The 10,850-nt window shown below is 38.9% G+C and overlaps 1 protein-coding gene and 1 pseudogene across 3 annotated transcripts; one reads left to right on the plus strand and one right to left on the minus strand.

Annotated features, from left to right (window-relative positions):
* The first annotated feature begins 1,445 nt into the window (after positions 1-1,445).
* On the plus strand, positions 1,446-5,168 carry LOC135595503 (GTP-binding protein YPTM1-like). Of its 3 annotated transcripts, none has more exons than XM_065086503.1 (8): positions 1,452-1,662; positions 1,777-1,849; positions 1,999-2,046; positions 2,147-2,194; positions 3,361-3,432; positions 3,932-4,087; positions 4,510-4,613; positions 4,918-5,168. In XM_065086503.1, the coding sequence occupies exons 1-8, from the start codon at positions 1,649-1,651 to the stop codon at positions 5,012-5,014; spliced, it is 612 nt and encodes a 203-aa protein (XP_064942575.1). In that variant the 5' UTR covers positions 1,452-1,648; the 3' UTR covers positions 5,015-5,168. The 3 variants fall into 3 exon arrangements, with proteins under 3 accessions (XP_064942577.1, XP_064942575.1, XP_064942576.1); XM_065086504.1 differs by having other exon boundaries at positions 1,458-1,662; positions 4,921-5,168; XM_065086505.1 differs by lacking the exon at positions 2,147-2,194 and having other exon boundaries at positions 1,446-1,662.
* Positions 5,169-5,290: 122 nt separating this feature from the next.
* Positions 5,291-6,863, minus strand: LOC104000752 (ras-related protein RABA2a-like; annotated as a pseudogene).
* Between the last annotated feature and the right edge of the window lie 3,987 nt (positions 6,864-10,850).

Consider the following 10,850-nt stretch of genomic DNA (forward strand, 5'->3'; position numbering starts at 1 on the left):
TGCCATGACGGCGATGCACAAGCCATTGCAGCACCACCGCCGGAACGGGCAGCGGATGCCGCAGAGGCCGCAGTTGTTGACGTCGGCGCCGGTGTCGACGTACCGGTTCCTGCAGCACATTCTTCGCTCAAAAGGCCGCAGGCGCTCCAAGCAGATCCATGGATGGTACCAGCAGCCATGGCGTCTCGGCGACCTTCGCCCTCTGAGCCACGGAGAGCTGGTGGAGTTGGATGCCTCCTCCACCTGAGCTGCCACTCCTTTGCCAAAGGCCATGAACAGTAGCAGCAGCAGCTTAAACCCCACGAGAAGGTAGAGTTTGATGCGCATTGCTTCAAGTTGATCCCTCGGTCTTTGACACACACTGTTCGCTGGGAAACCGAGGAAAGGCCGTGTATGGGAGCGGGAAGTGCTTAAAGAAGTGAACGGGACGTTCTCTTACCGTTCCATCGACAATATTGAAGGAGGGATCATGCATTCCTTGAATCTCCTATTAGGCTACTCCAACAACCTAATTGCCCTTCTTGACTCGGTGTCACAAAGATCAAGAGAACGCTAGAGCTGCTGCATGCATGAGTTCTTTTAATCCAAAAGCTATATATCCGGTGGAATAGTTTAACATGGTTCGATTTATTGAGTAGCATAAGAATGACAAGGAGGTTAAGGTTTTTAGTTTATATGATTTTGGTTATAAACCCCTTAAATCTCTATGATTTATTCATATATAAAATAACTTTATATATAAAATATAGTATACAAGTCTTTTTCAAGTCTAAGTTAATAGACGTTAGAGTTTGCTTACGTATGTTAACTCATAATAAATTATTAATATAATAATATATATAATTTAAGTTTAAAAAAAATTTGATATCTCCATCAATAATGAAAAGAGATGTCATCATAGATGCGATCATCAGCAATAGAACTAAAACGCTATTGCCTAGTCAAGCATCAAAAGCTTCTAAGCTCATCGTCAATGTCAGAAATGCTGCATACGTATGATGCCCTACTAGGTAACAGCAACTCAGTGCTATTACTACTGGTTGCTTCTACTCTTAAGTCTTTATTTTTTTAACTTAAATTACATGTATCATTATATTAACGATTTATTATGAATCAATATATCATAAAAACAAATTTTACTGTTTATTGACTAGGAATTTATATAATATATTTTAAAAATATAAAAAAAAATATTTTAGATATAAGTAAATAAAAAAAAATAAAAAAATTATGATCAAAATTATAAGAATTAAAATGGACTTACCCAACGATTACGAGTACCCGAAGAACGCAATGTCAACTAGAACTTTTGACTTTAGTCAACCGTTGACAAACTTTCATCAGTAAATTCTGGCACGTCAGGGTCGATTTGCATTCTTCGTTTGCCTTCTCTCCGTAAAAGCTCGGTGTTACATCCAGCAAGAGGAAGCTGGTCAACGTGGGACGCAACCAAATGAGCAGTTGTACGATTCCGGTGGGCCAAAAGCAAGCAGGAAGACGCGTTCGAACGATATAGTCAAGACCCTTTTGGTCGGCTTCTCTGCTGCCGGTTCCTTTCCCCCCTCCTTCCGACTCCATCGCTTCGGAACTCTACTCATCCGTCGATCACGGGAGAAGAAGTGTTGGTTCCTATCTGGAATCCGGCGGTATGAGTAATGAATAGTAAGATCTCCATCCATCTATCTCTTGGTCGTCCATTGTTCTCCTCCGTCGATTCTATTGTTTTTTGTTGTTCTTGGATTTCCTGATGGATCGTTGCCATCTGCTTCGCCGTAGTGATTACCTCTTCAAGCTTCTCTTGATCGGAGACTCCTCCGTCGGGAAGTCCTGCCTCCTCCTCAGATTCGCGGTGAGTTTAGCCTGGATGTTTCCTTATCATTCTAAATCCAGGGTTTGTTGGTCTCTGTTTATGCTAAAAAAATGTGGCCTTTCGTTTAGTAGCTTGCTGTGCGTATATGTTTCCATCGATGCTGATGGTCTTTGGGTTTTTCTTCTCAGGATGATTCGTACGTTGATAGCTACATCAGCACCATTGGTGTTGATTTCGTAAGTGTCTTGTGTATCTTCCGGGGAACTTGCATCAAAATCTGTTTTTTTCCCTAATGTAATCGATTCTGTGCTCTTTTGTTCAATCATCTTGTCGCAGAAAATTCGTACGGCGGAGCTGGATGGAAAAACAGTCAAGCTGCAAATTGTGAGTCTTATCGAAATCATTTAATAAAATTTCATTTTTTTTCGATCGGAGAAGTTAGATCATTTTTCGCTTGAATTCGCCTGTTTGGTAATGATAGTGTGTGATCTTAAGATGTTGGAGGACTTGGAGACATGGTTTTTTGGATACTTTAATGCATCTTATATTTGGATATAACTGATAGATTAGGTGGGTAATTGCAGTCTGAAAGCCACTGATTTGTAGGGCTGTGATTGTAGTGCAATTGCATTATACTATATATCCATTTCTTGCATTGTTATACTTGGTGGCAGATATAAGCAACCTATGAGCACCATATGATTTACTTTATCCTGTTATGCACACAGACTCCGTTTGGTGAGTTTTGTCTTCCAATTTAATGAGAGGGCTGATTTAATTTGTGGTTCTTATTACAGAAAATGTATACACTCTAGTGAGACATTGCAGTTGTGTTTATTATTCATCACAACAACTATGAGTTTTAGTAGACATTGGAGAAGCCAAAATCTAATGCAGGTAGCTCAAGTATCATGGATTTTCAACTATAACTTGACCTACCTGCAGTTATTTTCTCTCTCAAATTGGCCTCTGCCATTATGAATATAAAAAATGTTGATGAATATCGTTACCAATAAAAATACGAATGGGTTAAGGAGGTAGCTGAAAATAAAGAGTTCTTTATCAGCTTAGAACGTCAGAAGTGAAGTGCAATCTCTGAGCACATGAATTACTAATAATGCTTCTTATGTTTTCACCTAGTGCAGAAATTGCATTTGTTACATGTGATGATTTAATATATATGGTCAAGGTGGGCCTTGAAGCAAAATTTAAAAGGAAGACTTTAAATCATGTATTTTAATGGCTTTGACTTTAGTTTATGCTGAACTGTGATCACTCTCTAATTTTTTTTTTAAAACGAAAATTTTATTAAAAATCACCCAGGATCAGAGATATCTGAAAGTAAAGCTATCTCCTCTGATGGAGGAGGAACAAGAGATCTTGCAGCATTGGCAAGATTATGAGCAGAAGTATTTTGTGAACGGTCGATATGAGCCCATCCTTGATCATTCTCTAATTTAGAATCACTTGAAGCAATAGAAGAAATCATATGCCCACTTGCATCGGAATCTAGAATGCTCAATTAAGGCAATAATCATGTTTGCTTGTAGTGGGACACAGCAGGACAGGAGCGGTTCAGGACCATAACAAGCAGTTACTATCGTGGAGCGCATGGCATCATTGTAAGAGTTTTTTCCCCCAAGTAGTTACTTTTCTGGTTAAGTTGTAGTAGCCATGTCTTTATCCTTGTTTGTGTTTGCTTCAGATACTTAAATGACTACTTATAATCAGATTCTTCTTACTAACTCAATTTCCTTCACATGTTTTTCTTCTTGTCATAGAGAACCTAGCCATGGAATCAAGTATTAAGCCACCGTTAGGCAGTTTAATTTAGAATTGCAAAGAACACACACATAACATGTGGAAAGTTCATTGCTTGTTTCCTTTTGCTGCCAATATAGGGCACTATGATACTTGCTTATGCTAGGGATGGTTTAATAAGATACCTGAATTATCTGTGAGGCTTTGAAATCTCTCAAACTTGAAAACACATAGGAAGTGGCTATTGGCACTTAGAATTTCTTGGGTTAATCTAAAGAAGATTTTATTTCTTCACTTAATCTTTAAAATGCATTGGGGATAATGGTTTACTTACATCTGATGTCTTAAGGCTTCCTCCAGATTGTTTATGACATTACAGAGATGGAAAGTTTCGACAATATCAGGCAGTGGCTAAGTGAGATTGACAGATATGCTAACGATAGTGTGTGCAAGCTTCTTGTTGGAAACAAATGTGATTTAGTCGAGAACAGAGTTGTGGAAATGGAAAAGGCAAAGGTAATGATATCTACTATTTTTAACAAATTAGTGTTCTACTTCTGAATTTGGTCTATCATACTGTTGCAGTGCCTAAAAGTTAAAAACCAAAACCAGAAAATGACAATCATTTCTAGTATATTTACAGAGGATACAAAGAAAATGCGACTTTATAAGCAAGTATTAATGAAATTGGAATTTTGTATGTGTCGTTCAGCTGAGATCCATTATTCCATATATGTACCGGAGTAGCGGAGTTTCTACTTCGGTTTTATTTCTCTTCTTCAAACATTCTGATGGTGACCTATGGGTTAAAGAACTTTAAATCATTATTGTTAAGACAGCATTGATTTATAAACATAAGGGGCAGCGAAAATTGATTGATGACATGGCCAACAAGTTTGAACCCTGGATGCCTTATTTGAATACATGATGTAATGCAGGCATTTGCAGATTCACTTTGTATTCCTTTTATTGAGACAAGTGCAAAGGATTCAATCAATGTGGAGAAGGCTTTCTTAACCATGTGTGCTGAAATAAAGAAAAGGTATTACTGACTCATCTTTATTAACTGCTGCTGCAGTCCTTTCCACATCTTCTGGTTGGCTTGTTTGTCTTATCACAATTTTGGAGCTAATAATTTGAGCTTTTCTAATTCTTGTACATATAAATGACACCATGAAGTGTCATGTTCTTGGAGAAATTCATGGAAGTATTTACTCTTATGCCATATAGTATATCAAACATTTACTCTTATACCATGTCATCATCTGTTTCTTAATTCATACAGTTCTCAAATAGTAGTCTATTTAGTCCATAGTAGCTAACATTTATATCCGTTTCTCCTATAGCAGAATGGGAAACCAACACAGTGCAGAGAGAGCACCATCTACCACTGTCCAGATGAAAGGCCAACCTATTCAGCAGAAGAGCAGCTGTTGCAGTTAATCCTGTTATACCTGTGCATCTTGTTTGGAAGAAATGTGACATCAGTTTGGACAATCAAGCAACTAAATAAGCATACATCAATATTAAATGTTGGAAGATTCTAAATGACTTGTGTTCTGTCTACAAAATATATGACCTCACATCTTTCTTAGCCTGTGATCTATTTATTACACAGATTGCCAGAACCTTACTTACCTACTGTTTATATTTTGATAATCCATGCCTCCATCACAAGGATCACACAGCAGATTCTATCAAAGCATTCATAGGCACACATTTAAACCTTTTATGGTTGCTGTTATGATGGAAAACCAAGCAATTCCATCCATGTAGTAACAAAGAGACTGAAAGCAAATATATTGAGCATCAACAAGAAGGAAATCACTCTAGCAAGCAGCTGACTGGATTTACATCAAGCAAAAGCAGACTGTAGAAACTCTGAGCGCATAATACCACTACGTTGAGCAACATTGCCTGCTTGTGCTGGAGTCTGATGCTGCGATCGTGATGGCCTTGCCTTCTCTCATACCCCCTGCGGGTCCTTGCGCAGGCGCCTCGGAAGAGATGTTCTTCTTGCTGATGACTCGATATATCTCGGCAAGGATAACTCGGAAGGCCTTCTCCACGTTTGTAGCCTCCAAGGCAGATGTCTCAAGAAACGAAAGCCCCTCTCTCTCAGCGAAGCTCTGGGCCTCCTCCGAGTCCACCCGCTCGAAGGTGCTCGAGGTCGGTCTTGTTGCCAATAAGCATAACCACGATGTTGGAGTCAGCATGGTCACGAAGCTCCCTGAGCCACCGGCTTGCGTTCTCAAAAGTCGTCGGCTTGGTCACATCGAACACTAGGATAGCTCCGAGAGCTCCCCGGTAGTAGGCGCTAGTTATTGCTCGGTATCGCTCTTGGCCTGCTGTGTCCCAAATCTGTGCTTTTATTATTCGGCCTTCTACCTAGAAAAGGAAGAGCATGAAGAGAAAAGGATTCCATATGAATGAGAACAGAGAAACAAAAGGAGAGATTATTGGCATCTAAGATGCATACTGATCCTTTGCCTGTGACAGACATTCATACTCTTCATCGTGCACTCGTTGGAGTAAGAATTCAGAAGAATTTATATAGAGACACATGGATTCTTTGTGCTTGCAAAAATCTTAGAAGAAAACAAGTAGAAACTCGCTTTGAAATCACCAGTAGATGCCCAACCAAATCACGCCATAGATGATACAACATTCGAGGGAAAATACGTGAGAGCTTAGCGGATGAACTTCAAATTCCCAATCCATGTTCCACACCGCCCAAGGAACAACGACGATCGACAACATCGAGTGAAACGGTTGAATTAGAAAGTATCTGCAACACCCGAAGAAGAGCAAACAGTTGCAGTTTTCGTGATCAAATAAGATCGTACATCTGAAACAAATGAAACGTGAAGAAACATATCGAGCCACACAAAATCTAATTTTTAGCTGCCTCTTTTTCTTTAAATCGAGAGACCTCGTCGAGGAAATCACAGGAGAGTTCATCAAGGCAAATGAAGTTCCAGCGAAAATATGACGCAAACAAATCTCTGATCGAGGAAACAGGAAAAGAGTAAACCCAGTCGAGGTGTAAAGGACGACAGAGGAGGAGATCCCGTTGACGACTGACTTGGAGAGTACGGGTGGCGAATTCGACGCCGAGGGTGGATTTGGTCTCGAGGCAGAACTCGTTGCGAGTGAAGCGGGACAGGATGTTCGACTTCCCCACCCCAGAATCCCCGATCAACACCACCTTGAACAGGTAATCGTACTCCTCCTCCGCCCTCGTCGCCATCGATCGTCTCCCGCGTAGTGGAACTCTCGTTGACACACAGGAATGGCATCGACGAACAATAATCCTCTCCTTCCCAAAATACCCCCTGTAAGGTTTTACTAGCGGTTCACCGCGTACGGAATTCGGACCGGGCCAAATTTAGCGCAGATTCCGGTCCGGTTCATTTTTTGTCTTTTTTGGAATCAAAGCAAACAAAAATGCGATAAAATATTTTTTTATTTGTATTTACAATCAATATTAATACGGTGTTGGGAAGATAATTCGATCACATCAAAGGTGTTGAACATTTGATCGGATTATAAGTATCTGATAAAAATATATTACAAAACATTTTCCAATATGAATTAATTTTGAATATTATTTGAATTTGCAAGGAATTTAACTTCGGAAAACTTTAATTTCCATGAACTAAAAATGATATCCAATTTAATTTTGAGGGTTGCAGTAATTTTTTAGTTTAATAAAGGGAAAAGCTTGTGCAAGTTTCATGGTGGCTCTTTGATTTGTATTCCCTTGCGGAAGGATGTTGTGGTTACTGTGGAGAAATCTAAAGAACAGTTCATATGTGCTGCCGTTTTGATTTGATTTGCTTGGAAGGAAGCTCTTCCTATTTCACTTGGGACCGCAACATTATCTGCTGGAATGTAATGGTCGCAGAGCTTTTAGAATTGAGCTAAGAACAGCCTCTGGGTTTATACGATCAAAAAGCTAGTTTTTGCAGCCAAGTTTTTGCGAGAGAAAACGAAGATGACACTGAGCTTTTCTATTCTGAAAATTTTGAGTTCAAGCAGTATCTAATCATACTGCTTCAGAAATTTTGATGATATCTGCAAAGGTAAGCTTTGACTGTTTCGTTTGGAAAACTACAAAGATGAAGTTTAGAATCCTAATCCTAAAGGTTTAAGATTGTTCACTAACTTCAATTTCTCAGTTCACCATTGATGATGCACCGAAGTAATGCAAGTGCTGTAGTGTATGGATGTCTCAACAATGGAGGAATAGGAGACACCACTAACTCAGGCCTTCTCAACCATTTCTGAAAGGAAGATGCTACTAGCATCCAATGCTCCCACTGGTAATTGCACTGTTGACACAGAAGTAATTATCATCACATAGGTGTGTGATGTGACACTGGTGGGTTCTCAGAACTGATAGATAATGTGTTCTATACAGTGAATAATTTCTGAGCACTTCTACATGTAAATGTGATTCTTAGGTACAGATCTTTCTATGGTGTAAATTCTAAGTTCTCACACCAGTATTCTCCAGCTGCTGAATATCCTGAATTGGTTTGGTAAAGAGAGCAAATATAAGCTGATCCTACTTGTCTGTATTATAATTGATAATTATGATCTTGTGCCTAATCAAAGATCTGGGATAGCTGGTTTGGCTTGAGTTGACTCTTACTTGGTATGTGATAGTAACATAAAGACTGTTGGATTCAGTCTAATTAATCTATGGTTAATTGGCATCCACTTTTATGTTCCTTGGCAATGCTTGTAAGGGATGTGGTAGTGGTGGTGGTGGTTTGGGCAAAGGAGTTCAAGTAAACCTGGGGCTTGAGGATTCCATATTGAACTGTTGGCATCCGCTGCGCACTGATCTCTTCAGCCGCAGAGAACATAGAACAAAGAGTCCATCAATCAGTCATATCTCATCAGTTCTGTGTATTTCCTTTGGACCATAACTTGTATCTCAGTGCTTCTTTCAGGTCTGCTCCCCATGACCTTGTCTAGGTGCAGAGGCTGCTTACCTCAAATTGGAATGCAAGTGACTCTCTCTCTCTCTCTATCTATCTATTAGCATGTGAATACTTTCAGTGGATGAAGTGATGGGTTAAGATTCCTTGGAACCACACTTTAAATACAATATTCAATTGCCTCTCATGATGATGGATTGGAATGTCTGAGTTGTGCTTCATCAGAGGAGTTTTAAGTGTCAGCTTCTTGAACTCAAACACAACTGTAAGAACCAGATGAGCATTAGTATGCTATGGAGAAGATGTTCTTGATTCAAGTTGCATTTTATTTGAGTAGTCAAGCATTGGCTTCCTGAGCTCAGACATGACCACCTAAAGTGAAAGAACAACCGCAAAACCAACATGTCTCCATGTGGAGCTCTCTTTTAGATACATCAAACACTGTCGTTTTGTTCTGTGAACTCTTCAGCTGGTTAGAATTCTTTTAGTAAACCTGCCATTGATGCTCATGCATGAACAATAGATAGTTTACAGGCATCCCTATCCGAAATGCCCCAATGTTAAGGGTGACTACTACCTACTTGTAGCAGTATTTTGGTTTAGTTCACTGTCAGGACTAACTTGCTTTAATTGTCTATGTACCTCAAATTTCTTCAACTTCAATCACGAAAGAAGGTAGTGGAAGCAAAAGTAAAAATCTATCAACCTTTAACCACTGACATTTCAGAGGCCTCTATGAGTTGGATGGATTTTTAGCATAACACTACACCAGAAGTTTCACATGGAGAGAATGTTCTTCCTCTCTTTTAAATGCTGTAGAACAACCAAGAAAGGTCACTGGAAATCAAATGATATGGTGCCCAATAAAGACTTGAAGCTTGCCAACTTGCATGAAGGAAGATATTCTTCTTCACATGGCCAATTTACAAGGCCAACTACCCCACAGTAATGGGAGTAATCTGCAGTAAAGTGAGCAAAAGCAGCATTGTACAATACTTGGAGATGGTGAAAGAAAGGGAAGAAGGAAGCAAAAAGGAAGTGGTCCTTCTCAGGAAGGGTAATAAAGGAACGTAGCAGGCAAGTTTACATCGTAGTAATGGTGAAAAGTAGATTGTCCAACAACAAAAGTCCATACTCTCTTTCTCATGCACAACAAGGTGGAGAAGATATGTGTGCAGACAAACACTGATGGGGTACGCATGTCAAAACCTACGACAGCTAGATGAAGGCCTCAAGAAATAATCCATTCTTTTAGTAAACCTGGATATTGTAATGGAAAAAATATAAAGCTCAAATGGGCTCTACTTTTAAAGAAAATTATTAGTATAGGTGATGTTATATATATTTTTTCCTTTTGTATCTTCAGAAGTAGATCTATATGATCTCATTTTGAGTTTTTTTGGGCACTCCACTGATCTTTCATGTTCTTCACCTTTCTTTAGGCATTCTTTTTGTCACTCCTTTTCATTGATAAGCCATTTAAAGTGGCATAGATCTTGAACTTATTAGATCCACATAAAACATATAACTACTACATATACAAGTTAGGTTAAGAAGCTCATCCAATGAACTCTTGGGAGACCACAAAGATCTATATTTACACGATCTCTAAGAGAGGAAATCAAACAGATATAACAAGTTTGTCTTAGCTAGAAATATGGAAATAGAAATTGACCTCCCACCTACAAGATAGATATTTTCCAAACTTGAGGATGATGATGGGACATCTATGAATTTTATACTATCTTCAAGCAATTTTAGTAGCCATTCATTATCATACATGAGGAAGAACAACAATGATTTGCAGTATCACTATTTATCATATATGTATAACCTACATTCATGCATCTAAAGATTCAATCATAGTCTACTCTAATGTGTGTGTATATATATGCATCTCTTTCTCTAGCCCTCTCTTTCAAGTGATAGGTTCTCACTTATTTCAAGGATATATATATTTATAATCTTTTGAGCCAATTGCTTCGTTGATTCACAACCATGTTGATGATATACAAGCAAACTTTTGCTACTTTTTTCCCTGTGAAAGCTTTAAGTTGCTAACCTTTTCTGAGAACTCTGTGCAGAAGTCATGAGCTTACCATGGGTTGCAGTATTGTTGTTCTTCCTTGATTAGGTTTCTAACTCTGTACATGTTGTATCATATATGCTCTCAGTTATCATTATCTCCTGACGATTACTATCACAAGCATATTCTGAACGCAACATTCTAAACGAATGGTCCTTAGCAGAAGTGTCCATGCTTCTTCTATTCCATGAAATTATTTGATTTGATGTCTCCAACAGATCGAGAATCTCCATTAGCATAATCC

The sequence above is a fragment of the Musa acuminata genome, chromosome BXJ1-10 (assembly GCF_036884655.1).
Source record: "Musa acuminata AAA Group cultivar baxijiao chromosome BXJ1-10, Cavendish_Baxijiao_AAA, whole genome shotgun sequence".
In the NCBI taxonomy this organism is placed as follows: Eukaryota; Viridiplantae; Streptophyta; class Magnoliopsida; order Zingiberales; family Musaceae; genus Musa; species Musa acuminata.

Coding starts and splice junctions, on each gene's coding strand:
- LOC135595503 (XM_065086503.1), top strand. Junction 2,047..2,146: donor GCACCATTGGTGTTGATTTC/GTAAGTGTCTTG, acceptor ATCTTGTCGCAG/AAAATTCGTACGGCGGAGCT. Junction 4,088..4,509: donor TGGAAATGGAAAAGGCAAAG/GTAATGATATCT, acceptor GATGTAATGCAG/GCATTTGCAGATTCACTTTG.